The sequence below is a fragment of the Haemaphysalis longicornis genome, unplaced genomic scaffold (genome assembly GCF_048455015.1).
Source record: "Haemaphysalis longicornis isolate Haplotype H1 unplaced genomic scaffold, Haemaphysalis longicornis Haplotype H1 scaffold_6, whole genome shotgun sequence".
In the NCBI taxonomy this organism is placed as follows: Eukaryota; Metazoa; Arthropoda; class Arachnida; order Ixodida; family Ixodidae; genus Haemaphysalis; species Haemaphysalis longicornis.
The window spans coordinates 42,631,422-42,650,796 of NW_027526407.1; the positions used below are offsets into that span (position 1 = coordinate 42,631,422).

The window sequence follows — 19,375 nt, forward strand, 5'->3', positions numbered from 1 at the left end:
AATTCTGTACAAAAATGGTGTACACACGTTGCTCTGCAAAACACCGTAAACCTACAATGACATACTGGGAGCTGAAAGAATTCTCATCATTGGGATCGAAGGATGAGAGTGGTGTGACAGTCGTGGGATCTCTTTATACTAATAAACGTTGACGCTTGAGCGAGTTGGTGTGCCATAATCGAGCGAGACACAACACCTGTGTGTCTCGCTCTTCCGCTGGTCATTGTTGTTTGCGCTGTGAATTAGAAACTGTGGTTGATTCCTCTGCCATAGGAATCGGTAAAACCCGAAAGTGAAATGTGCAGCGAAATCTGCAGCTGAGCATGATTTGCGGGTCGGCAGCTGTCTTGTGGGTGTGCTTGGCGAGCGACGTCCAGCTGGCGGGTCGCTTCAGCAAAGGTGTATTGGCGTCATTTCCCTTACGGATATGACGTCAGTGAAATCTTGGTGTATCCCGGGATAAAACACTTTCGTGTTAAACGCAAGCAATATTAAACAACTTTCAAACTTCGTGCTACAAGGACGTAATATGGGTCAGTGCTAAAAAGCAAAGTTCTCAATGCGTTGACAGCACGTTAATATTCAAGTGCTGTGATCAAACCTAACTAGTGGCCCCGCTACAACCAGTAATGCTCCTTAGCAGTGGCTTATGTCGGCGACAGCCAATCGCGCAAGCAAGATTCTGTGACGTCACAAAGAAATCGGCGGGAAGTGGCTGGGGAGGAGTCGCCGTTTCTCCGTCTGTTTTCTTTTATACCTAGACTATTTGTCGAAAGTTTGTGATGAAATAGGTGCCATTGTTATGGGGACTGAGAAGTTTTTAATGGACCAAACTTGTATTCTGTCCTAACTGCCCCTCTAAGCAGTGTCCAAACTCTATACCTCCCAGGATGAACTGATCAAGAGCAAGGGCTACCCTTTTGAGCGGCACAGCGTGGTGACCGATGATGGTTACATCATCGAGATGCACCGGATACCGCACGGCAGGGGGCCATGCAAGGACCCGTGCCATCGGCAGCCTATACTTCTCATGAGTGGCCTGCTGGGCGACTCCACCAACTACGTGCTTGACTTCCCCAAGCAGTCGATCGGTGAGGCGAAATTCCCATATTCCCTTTGTGAGCAACCTCTTTAGGAGCGAACTAGATGGTGCTGTTCCTAGCAGTCGTTAACGACAACTTAGCAGACAAGTGCACAAAAAAGGAATGAAGGAAAATATCTGCAGAAATTGAGATGATGCTGATGGTTGGATGTTTATGGCGCAAGGCCAACTAGGGCAAAGAGCGCCAAAACAGTGGTTAGGTATGAAGGATGTAAACGTAAACCTAAAATCGTTCAACAACAACAAAAGCGAAATCACTAGAAGACAACGATGATGGCTGGTGTAAACGGCCAGGTTGTGATGGTGCGTGGCATGAAATAAGGTTAAAAAAACTACGCGTGATAGGAAATGCGGTTAAAAACTTAACTTAAAGGTGCGTTGTAGAGGAATCATGGGATCATCGGCTAAGAACAATGGGTGCAGTCGCCTGTAGTGGTTGGCGAAGTGCTTGTGTCGTGTTGTGTGCAGTTCTTTGCATTGAAGTAGCACATGGATCACGGATGGGCCGTCTCCACACCTGGTACACAGGAGTCTTAGACATCCCGTGAGCAGGTGCAGAAATTCATAGAATTGTCTACTAATGCGTAGCATTCTTACGCCGCTTCTCTAGAGTGTGAGTTCTTTAGAGCCAAATATGGCTGAGTAGCGAAAAACGTTGGATTATTTAATTTTTTATGTTTTCTTCTGCTTCTTTTCGCCAATGATGTAAATTTAGATGCATTTACTTCGATAATTATGTTTTTTTTTCCGAAGATGCAAGGCGCACTGCAGAGTTGGCCTGTTTACACTACTTTTTCTTCGTATTTCCCACGTTTTTTTGAGGACTTTTTTGTTTAGTAAAATCCACAGTTGGGCTAGCTGGCATTAATACATCGTTAAGTAGCGCTTGGTTAGCGCCGTCGTGTGTGTCTTCTCCGCTTTCATCCCGTTTCAAGCGCTACTTAACCATGTTTTTTCGTTTAGTCTTCGATTTTTGAGGGAGATTTATAAGATGAATATTTTTGATTTTGTGAGATCACTCTTGATAAAAATGTATTTTCTATGTTTATCTTATTTTTTGTTTTTAGAATAGAGGTAATACAACATTGGACAGTAAAGAAGCTCTGGTTCGTACAAAAAACACTGGATTGCTTGGCTCGAACCCGGCCCATTTGGCCCCAAACCCGCGAGTTTACCAGTGAGACCGAACAGCTGAGTTGTTTTAGGCGCTGTTCAAAACAATATAAGGAGTGTTCCGAACGAGATGGTAGATTGCGCAGGTTGCGGACAAAAAGGGCCGGGCTTGCACTCATCTGAAAACAAAATTTTGCTGGGTTGCTAGACCAACCTAAGAGTCATTTGGTACGGTACCAAGAAAACGAAACTACTCCACGCGCTTGACATGACTATGCATAGCTCATACCAGCGTGCTGGATTGGTCAATGGTATGAAGCAAAAGCTGCGGCCATTATACGAGAAATGTTCGCTTGTTTGCTTGCTCGATTGCTTTCATGCTTACAATCTCGCGCTGTCAGAAAGTTATATTTTCTTTCATTTCATGTACTAGGCGAATTTATCAGGAAGAGCAGAAAGAAAATAATAAAATTCGAGCTCTTTCGGAGTTTCTACATAAAAAGTGACAGATTTTCAGTTTAACTTAGCGTTCTCCGCAAACTCGCTTGATGCACTACAGAGCACTTGGGACGGATTAAAAGTAAGGCGGCTTTGTAAAATGTGACCTCTGCATATACCTGTGCATATACCTCTCCATATACCTCTGCATATACCTGTGCAAAACGAGTTTCACTCCGTGGGGGGGTGGGGGGGGGGGCAAAATGAGAGCCCTTAAGCATGCCTGGACTGAACAAACAAATGCACGCCACGAAATAACGCACACAGAAGAGGTCTTCTCTACTAGTTTGTGAAAACGTTAGAGGGGACACAAGCACTCCCTATGCAGAAGAGCCAGAAAGACGACAACGACAAAATCATCATCATCATCATAATCCTTCAGATTGGCGCGTGGAGGAGAGTTCTTGGAACGGCACGCGCTAGAGAACACCACGTTTCTTAAAGGGGTCCTGAAATGCCTTCCGCCGATGCATGGATGTACATGTAACCAAATAAAGCAATGTATTAGCAATCTCCTCCTGCAAGAATTTTGTTAAAGCGATGAGTATTAGCTGAGAAATCGTAAATCAAAAACCGCGAATTATCGTCGCACCGTATTTCCTCCTCCTTTCAACTGTTTCTTCGCTGTTGGCCTCCCCTCCCATGATGCTCCGCTCCTCAGCGGTGACGTACTTCCGCTATTGCGCTCCCACAGACTGCCGTCTGCTACGGGCCAGCTCTTTCGGCTTTTTCATCTCTGTAGACACCATGGACACAGGATGGAAAAGCGAACGAATGACCTGGCCGCATGTGTGCGGCCTGGCCTTGCCCTTTCGCGGTGTACGTAGCTGCAGTTGGTATAGGCGGCGAACTCGCAGCCGCGTGGGGAGAATCGTGCGCTCGTTCCCTTTGGTGCACCGCGCACTGTTTATCCAAAAAGCGCGGTCTCAGATGTGGCCCCGCTGGTGCCGGGTGTTATTTTGCGGTGGTTGTAATTCCTACTACCGGCGGCATGTGAAAAAAGACATTTGCAACCGACACAGAACCCGTGCACAAAACGCGCCGGATCGGATCGCTTTATCAGCGGCGATGAACGTGAAGGCGAAGAGCAAACCAACGCTGCACTCGATCAGCGAGAACCCGTGTTCTGACAAGCTGCACCCATGTGTTGCATTCAACACTGACGGGAAAGCGTTTGTTTGCACTTGTTTGGATAGTCGTAAAATGTCCAAACACTCCGGCACTCCGCTAGCAGATCAGCCGGCGAGACATTTCGGAAAACATTTGACAGATGGCGCCGTATGCATTAGTGTGTCGCTACGCAAAACTGATGAGACGCTCTACTAAAACTCCCATCGCGGTGTCACGTAGCGGGACGCAAAAATTTAGCGTTTAGCGTATGCAAAGGCCACAAACGCTGTACTAAAACTCTATTAGCAGCAAAATAGCGTGCGTATGTGAAACCGCTTGCGTTTACAAAGCTGCACGCCGAGCGCGTACGTTTCAAACCTAGTGACATCGTTTAAATACACTGGCAAGCACAGTGTAACGTAGTCAGATATCAACCGTATGCTCAGGCGACAAGCAAGAGCTTGTTTTATGTGGGGCGGAGATTGCGCATAAAGGCCCGTTCGCACTTGCGACGAAAGCGAGTGAGAGCGGCAGGAATTCCGTCGCTTTGTCGCGCGACGATCGTTTTTGTCGAATGGTCGGGACAAATTTTGGTTGCGCGACAGAATTCCCGTCGCTTTCGCTCGCTTTCGTCGCAAGCGGGAATGGAAAGTTCTGCCGCTGCCGTCTGCTACGCAGCTCGGAGGTAACCGCGCGATCTGCTCGGGCCGGATGAACGCGCACACTCCCGCACGGCAGCGTCCCAAGCGGCAGACGGCCGCGTACATCGCTCCCGGCGCCCGCCTGGAGCCCGCCCTCGGCACACTAGCCAGTATATTTCAGGCACTATAATGGAGGAAAGATTTTTTGCTTCCGATGAACCTAGTTCTTTGCCCCTGTGTTTTTAAATACGTGAAGTGGTTAGCACGTCGTCCTCACGCAGCTCTGTATCGTCGTAGCATCGCTGATTGTCCGAACGAAGCTTGCAGCTAAGCCAATGCAGCGACCGAAGCTGTGTGTGTGTGTGTGTGCATCGCCTCCTGTGTGTTGTGGACGCGTTTGTTTCGCGATGAAATGCGACATTGTACTTCTGCGGGTGGATAGTGCTTCCCATGGTCTGGATTATCTTTCTCGAACGACGTACCACTTAACCTCGCATGGGGTATGTGCAGTGTGCCTGGCTAAAAGCCTTCTCGCTTGCGCGCCAGAGTTGTGACTTGCTGCTCGTCCCCGCAAACCGGGTGTGAGGTGAGTGCCGTATTTACGACGGGCAGGAGGAGGCAACTCATCGTCTGTCAATCGCGGTTCAGACTTGCAACGCATGTTGTGACGTTGCGTTCGTTCGAAACGCATCTCTGGATTGTTTTGAAGTTGAATAAAATGTACGCGTCAAACCCGGGCATTCGGCTCAGGGCGTTCTCTGCGATTGCACCAAAGAAGTGCCACGGGACTTTCTTTATGGTACGTACTCACGTAAGATAAAATCCACGTCGTGTTATGGCCGTGTTGCATTCAATACAAACGGTTAAGCGTTCGTTTACACTTGTTTCGTTTGTCGTAAAATGTCAAAGCACTCCGGCACTCCGCTGGCAGATCAGCCGGCGAGCCGACGCTGAGCAGACGACTCATCTCTTTGCCGGAAGTGCGTGAAAAAGCCGCCCAATAGCAGGATGTCTAGCTCATGACGAACATCTGGGAATCGATGATGTAGACATGTGAAGATGGCGGCGTCCAAAAACACGAAGGAAAGGGTGAGAAAAAAGCGACAAACTTTGCAACAAAAGTGTGAGCTTTCCGCTGCGCGTAAAAGAGTAATACTTGGCACAGGTGACGTTGGCGACCCAATCTAGCGATTGCGCTAGTTCATTTAGTGTGCTCAAAATGCCTTTCAGGGCCCCTTTAACAGCGGAGCTGTTTTACACGTGGCAAGTTCGCCGTTGCAGGAAAAAATACCAAGAAAATGCTTATCGCTCATGAGACCGTGACTCGCGTCGAGAAAGGAGCATTCCAGGCGCACGCAATGGCTTTAGCAAAAAAGAAAAAAAAATCCACTCCAGCGCTGTCGTCAAGCGCTACTGCGCATGTAATGATTAGCATGAGGACCACGACGATGTCTATGCATATGACGATGTCTAACTACTAGCACACTGCTTAGAAACGACGGAACATGTCAATAAACAATTTCAAACTTGTACAAATGCGTGGTGATCTGTCCTTCAGTACTAACGTATAGAGACGTCCTGGAGCGTCGATACGGTTAAGCCTTGCGCGACTTAGTGCAAGCTTCGTGAGTTGAGCTGGCGGAAGTCGTGAATGCTGAGGATGACTTCGCATCAAAGCTGGTCATGCTTCGCATCTACCAATCGCCGGAAAGAAGACGACGACCTCTTCTATGCATATGACGACGATTACTAGCACCGCAACTATACAAATAAACAATGATACTGAAACTGAAACCATGATACTTCGGCATTCAAGTTTTGCGCGTGAGTGCAAGTTTCTTGATTTTTGTTTTGGTTGCTCCCTTTCCGGCATAATTCCTGTGAAGAGAAACCAATTCCTACAAGAACACCATAAATGCTCTCAATGATCATTTTCTCTCACTCCCTCTCTCTCCGCCCTAATAAATCTTCCTTTGCCTTTTTGAGCACATTCATCTTCCTTGTAGAGCGTGGCAAGATACTAGAAAGAGATATTGAACACTGCTGGCGCCTTGTAGAAAACACAAAAACAGAAGTTGAAAAACTTGAAAAACTCGTTGGAGAAATCCTCCGTGAGCTACAGGCTCACGCATTCGAGCTAAAAGAAAAAAGACAAAAAAAGTCTCATCTTTTCCGAGAGATTCAATTATTAAAGTCTCAACTAGATACCCAAGGTGGGCTGGCAGCAGAATACAAGAAAGAAGCTGAGAGGTCCAAGGGGGGCATCGAGAAGGCCGACGAAGAGGGCAAGCCCAAGATCTAGGATGTCGAATATAATTACGAGTCCGCCGATAAGGACAAGAAAAAGAAAAAGGGGGGACGGAGGTGACAGGGAATACGCCAGGAAGCGCTGTGTGCGTGCCGTGAAAATGCAGTGGTGGGCAGAGCGTGCAAATGAACTATAAAAAACGTGTTTCGTCTAGCCTTTCCTCCCAAGGGGGAGCTTGTTTCAAGGGGGGGAAGTATGTAGTATCTGGGGGTTTGTGTTTCGGTGTCGGTTTTGAAGGCAAGTGATTCTACCACCAGGGGGCTAACCGCAGGGTATATATATGACGTCACTGAATAAAGTATTGTTTTGGCTTGAATATTCGACTCGAGCGTACGTCTCCTGCTTCGCCCCTTCGGGGCCGTCGCCGACGCGACACCACAACAACATTTTTTCCTCTTTTGCCGAAGATTCATCTCCATACGAAAAGGATATCTGGAAAACACGTTTAATCTATTGGCCCACCCAATCTCTGTTCCTCTAATATTGTCATTCGGAGCGAAAGTCCCGGGTTTCTGCCACGGGGATCTTTGCCCCACTGTACACGCATTCATTTGTGAATCTCGCCGTCTACCGTGCTAGCCGCTATGTACTCACTGCCTTCAACGTGCTGCTCACACCCGCACAAGAGCACACGTAGAGACTCCTCCAAACGAACACCTTTCCGAACCCGGACAAGCTCAACCTCATTTACCCTTACCTTTACCCCTCACCAAACTGCAAAACATGCGGAGCCCTCGCGACCATTCCCCACATCATATGGGGATGCATCAAAGACCCTTTCCCCGCATTTCCTCCAATGAGCAGTGGGAGGAGGAACTCGCGAGCTCAGACGAGGAGACCCAAATCTCCCTGGTCACCAGAGCCGCCGACGTCGCTGCCCGGCATAAACCGGAAGCCACAACAGCCTTCTAACCGTGCAAACCTCAATAAAGTGCTTTCTCTCTCTCCCGCTCACTGCCTCTCCTTCACTGCCGTAACTTCCTTTATTTCTTTACGTAATTCTCACGGCTGTCCTTCTGTCTATCCTTTCCTTATTCATAAGTGTTAGTATTGTAGTTGGTGTGTACTCTCTGCTGCCGAACCTCATTTTCTGGTAGTCTAATTATTACCTTTTTATTCCCGCTTATATGCACTTTTTCCCTAACCGAGTACTTCAGTGCATCCACTTTATTTCTTTTATTCCCGAGTCATTTTTTTCTCCCATTTAGCGCCAATTCCTGGCCAATCCCCCAGAGTAGGTACGAGTCATTCTTTTGGCACCAACCAACCAACCAACCAACCAACCAACCTTGACGAAGATGAAGCAGAAGACGATGAAACATCGCGTGCACCGCTAGTAGAAGTGAAGAAGAAGATCGGTAACGGCCAATGCAGACGCGTTGCATTCTTTCTAACTTGTGCCTCGCCCTGTCATTGGAGTGTCTGCAGCTCGGACTGCTGCAGGACCTACAGACCATTCACAGTTTGCGAAGAAGGTGAGCGGCTTGCTGTCAAACGAAACAGCGTCGATCACTTCCACCGACCAGCCGGGCCGGTGGCGTCGTTCCTTTGCGCCTCGCAGACCGAGCGTAGTCACCGAGCGACGGCACATCTGCAAGAGGTCTCCTAGTAGCACGGCCCCTGTCACGAAGAGAGCCACAGCGGAGTGCACTACACGAAGCTCGGTGTACACCACAGATTACACTACTCGAAGCTCGGATTACACCGCGGAGTATACTACACGAAGCTCGGTGTACAGCCACTATGAACCGTCTCCGTGCACTGATCTTGGCCGGCGCTCTCGTCTGGGCGTTCGTCACTGTCCTCATATTCCTCCAGGTTAGCCAGAACCACCGGCAGGAGCACGTGCGTTCCCAGGTCAACGCCCTAGATCAAGACGTCCACTCGCTGCTGAGCTCGAACGAAGAAGTGATCGACCGACTCAGGTGGTGGAAGAAGCAGATCGAAGACTCAAAGAGGGGAAAAGAGGTCATTGCCACCCTGGTTCTTGCCTGCGACCGAGTATCCGTGAAGCGCACGCTGGACCAGGTTATAAAGTATCGGCCGTCGCCAGAGCGTTTCCCGGTGATCATAAGTCAGGATGGCTATCACGAAGAGACCAGCACTCTCCTGCGCCAGTACCAGCAGGAGCACGGGTTCCGCTTCATACAGCAGCCCGACCAGAAGGTACTCACCGGGGGAATGAAAGCGATTTTTAATATCGAAGGTTACTACCGCATCGCGAGACACTACAAGTGGGCTCTGGGACAAGTGTTCGACCGCTTCAAGCACACCGCTGTGATTGTGCTCGAAGACGACTTGGACATCGCGCCCGACTTGTACGAATACTTCGCCTCGCTTCTGCCCCTCCTGCGGGAGGACCCCAGCTTGTTCTGCATTTCCGCATACAATGACAACGGCAAGCCTTGGCAGATCTCCCGGTCACCGGACATGCTTCACCGCACCGATTTCTTCTCCGGGCTAGGATGGCTGCTGACGCGGGAGCTTTGGCAAGAGATCGGCCATCGCTGGCCCAAGAGTTTCTGGGACGACTGGATGCGACTGGCAGAGCAACGACGAGGCCGCGCCTGCATACGACCCGAAGTGTCGCGCACTCGGACTTTCGGCGAGTCGGGCGTAAGCTGGGGGCAATTCTTCGACGCGTACCTCAAGGACGTGCACCTCAACGACGTCTTCGTGCAGTTCAGTAGCATGGACTTGAGCTACTTACGCCAGAGGCGATACGACCAAGCATTCCTGGCGACAGTGCTTGAGAGCAGGCTGTACAGCCTGGACGATCTTAAAGGGGGACGGGTGACTCAGAGTCCAGCGAGGGTCACTTACAACAATGAGACAATCTTCGAAAATATTGCAGATTTCCTCGGAATCATGAAGGATTTTAAGGAGGGTGTACCACGTACCGCTTACAAAGGAGTCGTGAGCACCTACCATAAGGGAATACGACTCTTCCTGGTGCCAGAGCCGTGGGAGTTCCTGCCCCGTGTTGACACCACGGGAGACAAATCTTTTGAACGACGTGCTATTCGGTGATTGAACACTGCGTGTTATGATACCGAAGAGTGCCTGTGCTCGAACTTTGGTGAGAGACAGTTCACAAAACCGCGAGCGTGTAGTTGTAAGAATTTATACATATGTACCAAAAAAGAAATTTCCGCAACGATGCATAAGGACACGATTTTTTTGGAATGCGTAAAACGGGGTTCCCTGAGAGCCCAATGACTTGGGGTATCGTTTTCAAGCGCGTCTTGCTAAGATGACACGCTACAGCAGTGAGTGGGACATTTTTAGTAGTCCCAATGCAAGCAGTCAAATCAGTGATGTTTCACTATTTTTTTATTTCAACTTTTTAAGTCTATAGCTTTCCGTCCCATTTTCACGAATAAAAATCTTCGCAACACTTGCGGAATGAAGTAGACAGCATCTCTGTATTTAGTGCGTTCGTTAACAGGAGGCAGAAGGATGGGCAAGAATTTGATATAAAACTTAGGGAGCATACGGGGTCCCACAATGCATAAACGTTTATGTATGATGTCCACCGGCTGCCCATACTGTTTTCTCCCCTACCCATTTCCCCTGTCGTTATAAAATGCGTTTCTCTCTCTCTCTCTTTCATCGCTTCTTTGGTCGCGCTAGGGCTTTATCTGCACTACACGAACATTTGAGTCTAATGGACTTTGAAATTTCAAATTCCGTTCAAACTGGAACGAGTTTCGCCGGTCTACTCGACAATGGACTTTTTTCCAGTAGCGCTCTGCGCATGCGCTACTGTCGCTCCCACTGATCGATCCACCATTCTTAGGGCCGAAATTTAAACAAAACAGCGCCATATTGGATTAGCCAGTTGCGAACACCGAGCCAGCTCAGGGCTGCTCCGTTTTCTGAGCCCTGAAAGCGGCCGACAGGTAGGCGCTACCGCAGCCTCTGAAAAATTTCTCTGCCACCAAAACCATGCTTGACGCCTGGGACGGCTTCCTCAACTGCGCAGGGCAGGCGGAAAAAAGGGGGCGTTCTTTTTCATATTACCCCAAGTGCAGTTCGGTCGGCCGCCGCAGGAGGGCTTCGCTACTGGAAAAAGGTCCATTCTCATGGGAAGTTGAAAGTTTCCTTCTTTACCCGCCATGTTTTGATGTCGCCACTGCTGTCCAGTTTCCTTCTCGTAACTTGAGTTAAAATTTAATTTTAGAGATAAACTTGGCCATAAAAACACAATTATCAGTGATAAAATTAATAAAAACCTAGAAACACGCACAAAACCGGCAGTTTATTTTTATTTGTTGGCATCGCCGGTGTTGGCCCGATTTGCCATCGTAGATCGAGTTATAGAAAACTAAAACAAGTGAAAAATGATGAAGATTGTTGCATTAAACATCAAGTTTCACTCGCAAATAATTATTTTTGTAAACAGGGCACGCAGAAACTGCGTGCGAGTACAAGCGTCCGCGTTTCAAATGTCTACGAGATTCTCAAAGGTCGGTTGTCGTGCTCCTTTGACACAAATGGAATTTCAACCAAATGGCTTCGGAAAACGCCATGTAATAGCTCAAAGGTTTCGTTTGATTCAAATGACATTCAATTCAAAGGCATTCGAAACGCTCGTGTAGCACGAGGATAGCACCAAAAATGGTGACAGCGCTTAACATGCTTATTTAGAAATCGAATAAAACAACTTTGCTTCATACGAGAGGCCATCCTGGAAGAAATGGCCACCTCGGAATGGCAGCGCCACCTGGGATATTAGAAGGGAAGAGCGCGATTTCAGTTCATGGGAAGGGGTAGGAAAATGTGGCGGCAGATAAAAAAAGGTGGCTCGTTCGGAATGAACGCAGTTACTTCAGACTGGATGCGGGCTGCAACGAAGTTAGTCGCCATTCCGTGGATCGCGTCCCCAGATGGAGGCGCCGTTCAAAGTTTGTCATTTTCAGATGCAGAGCATCTCATTCACTTGCCTTGTCCCTCCGGCGTCATCGTCGTCGGCGTTGTCCGCCCCTCCCCCATTCTCTTCGCCGCGCCAGCTGCGCTCTCCGCCGCTCACCCCCTCTCCTCTCCGATAGGGAACACTCTCTCGCGAGGGGCATTGGATTGGATTCGATTGGATTGGCTTGGATTGGATTGGATTGACATGGCTTGGCTTGGCTTGGATTGGATTGGATTAAAGTGGATTGTGTTGGATTGTGTTGCGTCATAGCCGTGGCAGACGCGCTGGGGCCGGCGCATGTGCAGTACTCTCTCTTCCGCGGTTTCCTCTCCTTCGGGCGCGCTGCGCATATAACCGGTGTGCCGTTCTCCGGCGAAGCAACATCCACGCTTGGTTCAAACACCTAGAGTCCACGCCGCTTTACAAGTACGCCAACGTCGTCATCGACTGGGGCCGGCTTACGCAGTCCCCTCAACGTGGTCCCTTCGCCGCTCCGCCTATGCGTCGCATCTACACAAGGGTTCCCGCGAGGGGAGGTGGGAGTTTTCTGAGATGGCCGGGCTGACCTTTTCAGTCGCACCGCTGCCTTACCCAGTGGCGCTACAGACAAAATCAGGCGATAAACATGCTAGTGTCATGTAATCGCCACGCCGGCGAACAGATACCGGCAGGTTTGTTCGGAAATTCGATGCGAATGATTTCGCTTTCCCTATATCATCAAGTTCTGATTGATTGTAGGGTTTAACGCGTGGACGCAACACAGGCGATGGAGCGCGCCGTAGGGGAGGGCTCCGGAATAATTTTGACCACCTGGCGATCTTTAACGTGTGCGGAAATATCGTACACACGGGCGTTTTGCTTTTCCGCCTTCATCAGAAAAGCGGCCACCGTGGCCGGGAGTGGCACCCGCGTCCTTGCGGTAAACAGCTCAACGCCTTAGCCATTGAGCCACCGCGGCGGGTATATAATTGTGGACCTATGAGTAGCATTCTCACGACGCTTGTTAGAAGTGTGAGTTCTTAAAAGCCAAATATGGCTACAAGTAGCACAAGACATTGGATTATTTTATTCCTTCTAAGTTTTCTTCGGTTCTTTTCATCAATAATGTAAATTTACACCATTGTAGTGATGAAGTGCCTTTACTTCGCTAATTATATATATTTTTTTCTGAACATGCAAGGCACAGTGCAGGGTTGGTCCGTTTACGCTATTTTTATTCGTATTTCCAACGTTCTTTTGCAAACTTTTTTCGTTCTGTGTTCGGTTTTTGATGGAGGTGTACAAGATGGAGGTTTTTGATTTTGTCAGATCGTTTTGTAACATATCTGCTTTATCATTTATTTTTCAGTTTTCCAAAATTCTGCCCTACAACTTATATTCATTTACGCTATAATAACGATTAAATGTGTTACATCCGGCAAATATTCATTTTTATGCCAATGCTGGGCGTTACACGGTTCTGGCTGTGGGGGTAGTTGGCAAAGAATGATAGCATTATAAGGTAGAGTAAAGGCAGGCGTGTAAAACAGGTTATGGATTAGTTTGCTATCCTACTCGTGGGAAAGGGCGGAAGCGGTGAAAAAGAAAGGAAGCAGAAAAAAGTGTAAAGTAAGGGTACAGGTTGGAGAGGTGTGCCCAGCATTAGAGCTGCCTTCTTCACAGTTTCATACTAATCTACACTAGAGGGAAATCTGGCGCCACTGTCTAGGGGAGCCGTACTTCAGCGAGCGTTCCGTCGTGTACTGGGCAGGCACGTTCCACTTGTCCTTGGCATGGCTTATGAAGAGGCTAGAAAGTTGCCTCTAGCTGCAAAAAAAGCAGAAATATTACTGCAAAAGATTATTCAAGCTTGTTTTGTTACTACAAAATTAAAGCTGCAAAAAGATTTATTCGGGAGGGATTATTCAGAAGGTTCATGCAAGATGAACAAAAAACTGTTGTTACCCCGGTACACTTTGTTGGCCCCTTTTTTGTTGATTTTGGCTTCGAGACAAAGTTGAAGCCACATGGCTAGCCAAGCCAAGTAGGCGAGGAACGTCGCAACGGCGGCCAGCGATCGCAGCGCCATATTTCCTTCTAGTATGTATTAGTATGAAACTCCATGCTTCTTCCTGGTGAAAAACGTGCGCACCCCCATAAAACGCACCGTGAGATCTCCGGCGTGCAACAGACCTCGCACGTCCCGCCGGCTGCCATTCCGATCAGAAAGAAGTAAAAAGTATAGTAAAGCATTCATTTGCGAAGGTCGGGCAAAAGACAGTTGTGGGGAAACGGGTTTATGAGGAGCGGATTGCAGGGGTTGCTTAGACTTCAAGCACATTATCTCTCATTCAGTCACAGCTTGGAGTCTTCGCCTTGGTCCTCTTTGGTCACAGAACTTGCGCCAAACAAAATTTTGGCTGGCAATTTTCTTATTTCGTGTAACAAAAATTTATCTAATGCAGTATGTCATTTTTGTTTATGCTGCACGGATCAATGTGTTGAATGTTGTGCGGACGATGTTCATAGCGTAGCCTTATTAAGTAATGAAGACCTGCCTTCGTTCGCGAATTCCACTACCAGCCAGAGACGACGAAGGGTTACGTCAGCTCGCGGAAGTCTTGCCCTGGTAATCTGAGATCCTCCTCCACTTGAACCTGCAGTGGAGGAGATCCTTGAACTCGATTTTCGCATACAAAAGAATTGCTGCATCCTCCACTCATCCGAGTCGAGGAGACACATTGAGTTGCGGAGAGACTCCGAATACGGCCGTTAATGGAAGGAGCCGAAGTAACCATAACGGGCAACCCAAGCCTTCCGCATATGCGGTACACACACATGTTCGTCGTCGCCTTTTTACATGGGATTCTAGTGTCTCCGACATGCGCACGCAACATGCTCGAAGAGTACGATAGTTTAAAACGCATTGTAATTTACTATTTTAGCCAGAAGGACAGCAACAGGCTTCCACAATGTATTCTAGGTTAGTCATTGAAATAACATTTAATCTGTTCAGATATTCAGCCAATGGTTTAGTGTGCTTAATGCAATGCCGGGACACTCCGCGCACTCAGGTTTGAGATCTTATAAATATTACTGGGGTGTCGGACCGTAACGGGTTTAATTATAAGGAGCAAAGAGATTTCACCGCGTTTCCATCATCACTTAGTTCTTCTATGAAGTTCTCGATTAAATGAAGTGTTTCATGGGCTCTGCCAAGTGTAGGTTAAACTATGTATAGATAACAGGGAGGGAAGTTTAGGCATGAAATGCTTTTGCTGAACCAGCTCCATCTTCAAATTTGTGTGTGCTATTCAGGGACACCGTTATTTTATACCTGAAAAGTAAAGGATAGTTGTCAGTATTGGCTTCCAAACGGGATCTATGTGGGCTCTGAAATGGGCAGTTACAAGAACTCAGGAAAAGCTGCATGCTATTATGTGCACAAGTAGTATGAGCTTCTCAGAAATCCAGGAGGGGGAATATAATTCGTAAAGTGTGTGGAATTTCGCTTTCAACTGAAAATAAACAGAAATATACAGGCCTTTTCTAGAAAAAATATTGCACAATTAATCAAAAACTGGCCCCTGGTCGCGCGCACATAGGCCGTGTGCGCATACGTTGGTTGGCCAGAAACGTTTGGGCTAGTCCGTTGCTTTGATTTTTTGTTCTCAGATACATGCGAGGTCGGCCGTTCCTCGATCGAGAGTGTTAATTAAACGTGTCAATGTGGCGCGCACCACCCCTATCGACCTAAAGAATACCAAACCTGGGCTATTTACGAAAGTGATGCTTATACTAGAGGTAATGAAACATTGCACTGTAGAGAACGCACGGGTTCGTTCAAAAAACACTGGATTGCTTTGCTTGAACTAGGCCTATTCACCCCCAAACCCGCGAGATTACCAGTGAAAGCAAACAGCTGAGTTGTTTTAGACGTTCTTTAAAACAATAGAACGAGTGTTCCGAACGAACAGGTAAATTGCGAAGGTTGCGCACAAGAAGGGCCAGGCTTGCACTTATATAGAAACGAAATGTCGCTCGGTTGCTAGACCGAAAAGCGCTCAACTGTAGCCATCCCATGCCTCGGTCAATCCTCCTCTAAACGCCACGCATGCGTAGTCGAACAAGAGGGTGCAGATAGAAGACGAAGACAAACACCACGACGAAGCAGAAGACGATAAAACATCGCGTGCACCGCTGTTAGATGGTCCTTTTCGGTTCGTCTGGTTGATTTTATCCCGATATTCTTCGCGGAATTCCTGGCAATTGTCCTGGCGCTACGAAAGCTGGATGTATCAATTACATCTCCAATCATAATTTCTGATTCTTTTTCTGTATGCTTAGCCCTTTCTTCCCCTAAAGACACTCCTCTTCTGCGGACGTTTCGGTCACTCCTGCCACCTCACTTCACTGAAATTAACCTCCTTTGGGTTCCTGGTCATGCGGGGATCACATTCAACGAGACAGCCGACTCTCTAGCAAGGATAGCACTTTCAGGTCCTGTAGTAGACGTCGTAGAGCCGACACCATTAATAACAGCAGCTAGGTACCGTAGGATGCTGAAACTCCGAGAACAGCAAGAATCGGTTTTACTGTCATTAAGTGAATTTAATCATCTTAAATTCTCATGGAAACCTGAATGGTGCCCTTCACGCAACTTAGAGGTGGTTATCACAGCCTTACGTTGTCGAGTACCCCAGTTAAATAGGTACTTGCACAGGTCTCGTCTGGCGCCAACAGCTCTGTGCAGCTATTGCAACGAAGACGAGTCTGTCGAACACTACCTGTTGACATGCCGACGTTTTTCCCGACTGAGACGTCAGTCCCTGGAGGTGCCGCTTTGCAGTTTGGGGATATCACTAACAGGGCCGGCTCTACTATCGTTCGGGGCATCCGAAACGGGATTTTGCCGCCGGGATGTATGCTCTGCTCTCCTGCGCTACATTGAAAATTCTAAACGATTCTCTTTATGATTGAGATTGGTCATCCTCGCTTTAATTTTCCAGTTTTTTTTTTCTTCTCAAAACCAACTGATCTAAATTATCCTTCCTAGGCGTGTCGTGAATTGATAAGAGTACCATTCATTTTTACAATCCTCTGTTGTTTGGCCGATCCCCTGATTGGGTATGCGCCATTAATTATCAGGATCAACAACAACAACAACAACAAGAAGAAGAAGTCCCGTACCGGCGAACGAGGACGTGTTGCATTCTTTCCAAGTTGTGCCTCGCCCTCTCATTGAATCGTCTGCAGCGCGGACTGCTGCGGGACCTACAGGCCATTCACAGTTTTCAAAGCAGGTGAGCGGATTGCTGTCAAACGAAACAGCGTCGATCACTTCGACCTACCAGCCTGCCGGTGGCGTCGGTTCTTCGCGCCTCGAAGAACGAGCGTAGTCACCGAGCGACGGCACATCTGCAAGAGGACTCCTTGTAGCCCGGTCCCTGTCACGAAGAGAGCCACCGCGGAGTGCACTACACGAAGCTCGGTGTACACCACGGAGTACACTACACGAAGCTCGGTGTACAGCCACTATGAATCGCCTCCGCGAACTGATGTTGGCCGCCGCTCTCGTCTGGGCGTTCGTCACTGGCCTGTTATCCCTCCAGATTAGCCATAACCGTCTGCAGGAACATGTGCTTTCGCGGGTGAACACCCTGGATCAAGACGTCCGCTCACAGCGCAGCTCGATCGAAGAAGTGCTCGACCAACTCAGGCGGTGGAAGAAGCAAATAGAAGACTCCAGGAGTGGAAAAGAGGTCATTGCCACTCTGGTGCTTGCCTACAACCGAGTAACCGTGGCGCGCACGCTGGACCAGGTTATAAAGTACCGGCCGTCGCCAGAGCGTTTCCCGGTGATCATAAGTCAGGATGGGCATCACAAAGAGACCAGCACTCTTCTGCGCCAGTACCAGCAGGAGCACGGGTTCATCTTCATACAGCAGCCCGACCAGACGGAACTCACCGGGGGAATGAAAGCGGAGTTTAATATCGAAGGTTACTACCGCATCGCGAGACACTACAAGTGGGCTCTGGGGCAAGTGTTCGACCGCTTTAAGCACACCGCTGTGATTGTGCTCGAAGACGACTTGGACATCGCGCCCGACTTGTACGAATACTTCGCCTCGCTTCTGCCCCTCCTGCGGGAGGACCCCAGCTTGTTCTGCATTACCGCATACAATGACAACGGCAAGCCTTGGCAGATCTCCCAGTCACCGGACATGCTTCACCGCTCCGATTTCTTCTCCGGGCTAGGATGGCTGCTGACGCGGGAGCTTTGGCAAGAGATTCGCCATCGCTGGCCGAAGACTTTCTGGGACGACTGGATGCGACTGGCAGAGCAGCGACGAGGCCGCGCCTGCATACGACCCGAAGTGTCGCGCACTCGCACTTTCGGTGACTGGGGCGTCAGCTTGGGGAAATTCTTCAAAGCGCACCTCAGGGACGTGCACGTCAACGACGTCTTCGTGCGGTTCAGTAGCATGGACTTGACCTACTTACACAATAGGCGTTACGACCGAGCATTCCTGGCGACAGTGCTTGAGAGCAGGCTGTACAGCCTGGACGACCTCAAACAGGGACGTGTGACTCAGAGCCCTGCGAGGATCTCTTACAGCAATGAGACCGTCTTTGAAAATATTGCAGATTTCCTCGGAATCATGACGGATTTTAAGCAGGGTGTCCCACGTACCGCCTATAAAGGTGTCGTTAGCACTTACTATAAGGGAATAAGACTCTTCCTGGTTCCAGAGCCGTGGGCGTTCCTGCCCCGTGTTCACACGACGGGCACGAATCTTCTCAACCAGACGTTATTCGGTGACTGAACTTTCCGTGTTATGATACGAAAGTGTGCCTGTGCTCGGACTTAGGTGAAAGACAGTTCACGAAACTGTGACCGCGTAGTTGTAAGAATTCATGCGTATGTAAAAAAAATAAAACTTCGCAGAAAGATGCATATGGACACAATTTTTGGAATGCATATAACGGGGTTCCGTGAGAGCCAAAAACCTTATGGCTTCGTTTTCAAGCGAGTCTTGCTAAGCTGACAAGCTACAGCAGTGAGTGGGACATTTAAAAAAAGTCCTGATGCAAGCAGTCAAATCAGTGATGTTTGATTATTTCTTTTATTTTAGCTTTTTAAGTCTATAGTTTTCTGTCACATTTTAACGAATAGCAATCTTCGCAACACTTACGGATTAAAGTAGGCAGCATTTTCTATATTTAGTGTGGTCTGAACCATTTGTTAAGAGGAGGTTGAAGGAAGGGCAATTTGACAAAATTTCGGAAGGACATGAGGTCCCACAATACGGGAACGTGGTTAATGTTTTTTCCTGATTGCTGGGCGTAGATGGCAGCCGCAACATGCGGCCTGACGGAATATGATGGCCACCGGCTGCCCATACCATGTTCTCCCCAACCCATTTCCCCTATTTTTTTAAATACCTTTCCCTCCCTCCCTCCCTTCCTTTCTCCCTCCCTCCCTCCCTCCCTCCCTCCCTCACCCTCTCGCATTCCTTCTATGGTCGCGCGAAGGCGTTATCTGTTCTACACGAACGTTTGTAAGGACATTTGAACCGAATGGCCTCTGAAATTACAAATGCCATTCGAACTGGAAGGAGTTCCATCGATGTGCACGACAATTCTCATAGGCAATTGAAAGTTTCCTGTTGACACGCCATGCTTTGATGTCGCCACTGCTGTCAGGT

The 19,375-nt window shown here is 48.5% G+C and overlaps 3 protein-coding genes across 3 annotated transcripts in view; all 3 read left to right on the forward strand.

Moving 5' to 3' along the window:
- Positions 1 to 19,375, forward strand: part of LOC144142527 (lipase member J-like) — a 58,393-nt gene that overhangs the window by 22,494 nt on the left and 16,524 nt on the right. The window contains exon 2 of the mRNA XM_077674110.1: positions 890 to 1,091. Within this exon, the coding sequence (XP_077530236.1) occupies positions 890 to 1,091 (202 nt within the window). The remainder of the gene's footprint in view (positions 1 to 889; positions 1,092 to 19,375) is intronic.
- On the forward strand, positions 8,516 to 9,982 carry LOC144142530 (alpha-1,3-mannosyl-glycoprotein 2-beta-N-acetylglucosaminyltransferase-like). The gene has a single exon (XM_077674112.1). The coding sequence runs from the start codon at positions 8,516 to 8,518 to the stop codon at positions 9,800 to 9,802; it is 1,287 nt and encodes a 428-aa protein (XP_077530238.1). The 3' UTR covers positions 9,803 to 9,982.
- On the forward strand, positions 16,843 to 18,973 carry LOC144142528 (alpha-1,3-mannosyl-glycoprotein 2-beta-N-acetylglucosaminyltransferase-like). The gene has a single exon (XM_077674111.1). The coding sequence runs from the start codon at positions 17,204 to 17,206 to the stop codon at positions 18,491 to 18,493; it is 1,290 nt and encodes a 429-aa protein (XP_077530237.1). The 5' UTR covers positions 16,843 to 17,203; the 3' UTR covers positions 18,494 to 18,973.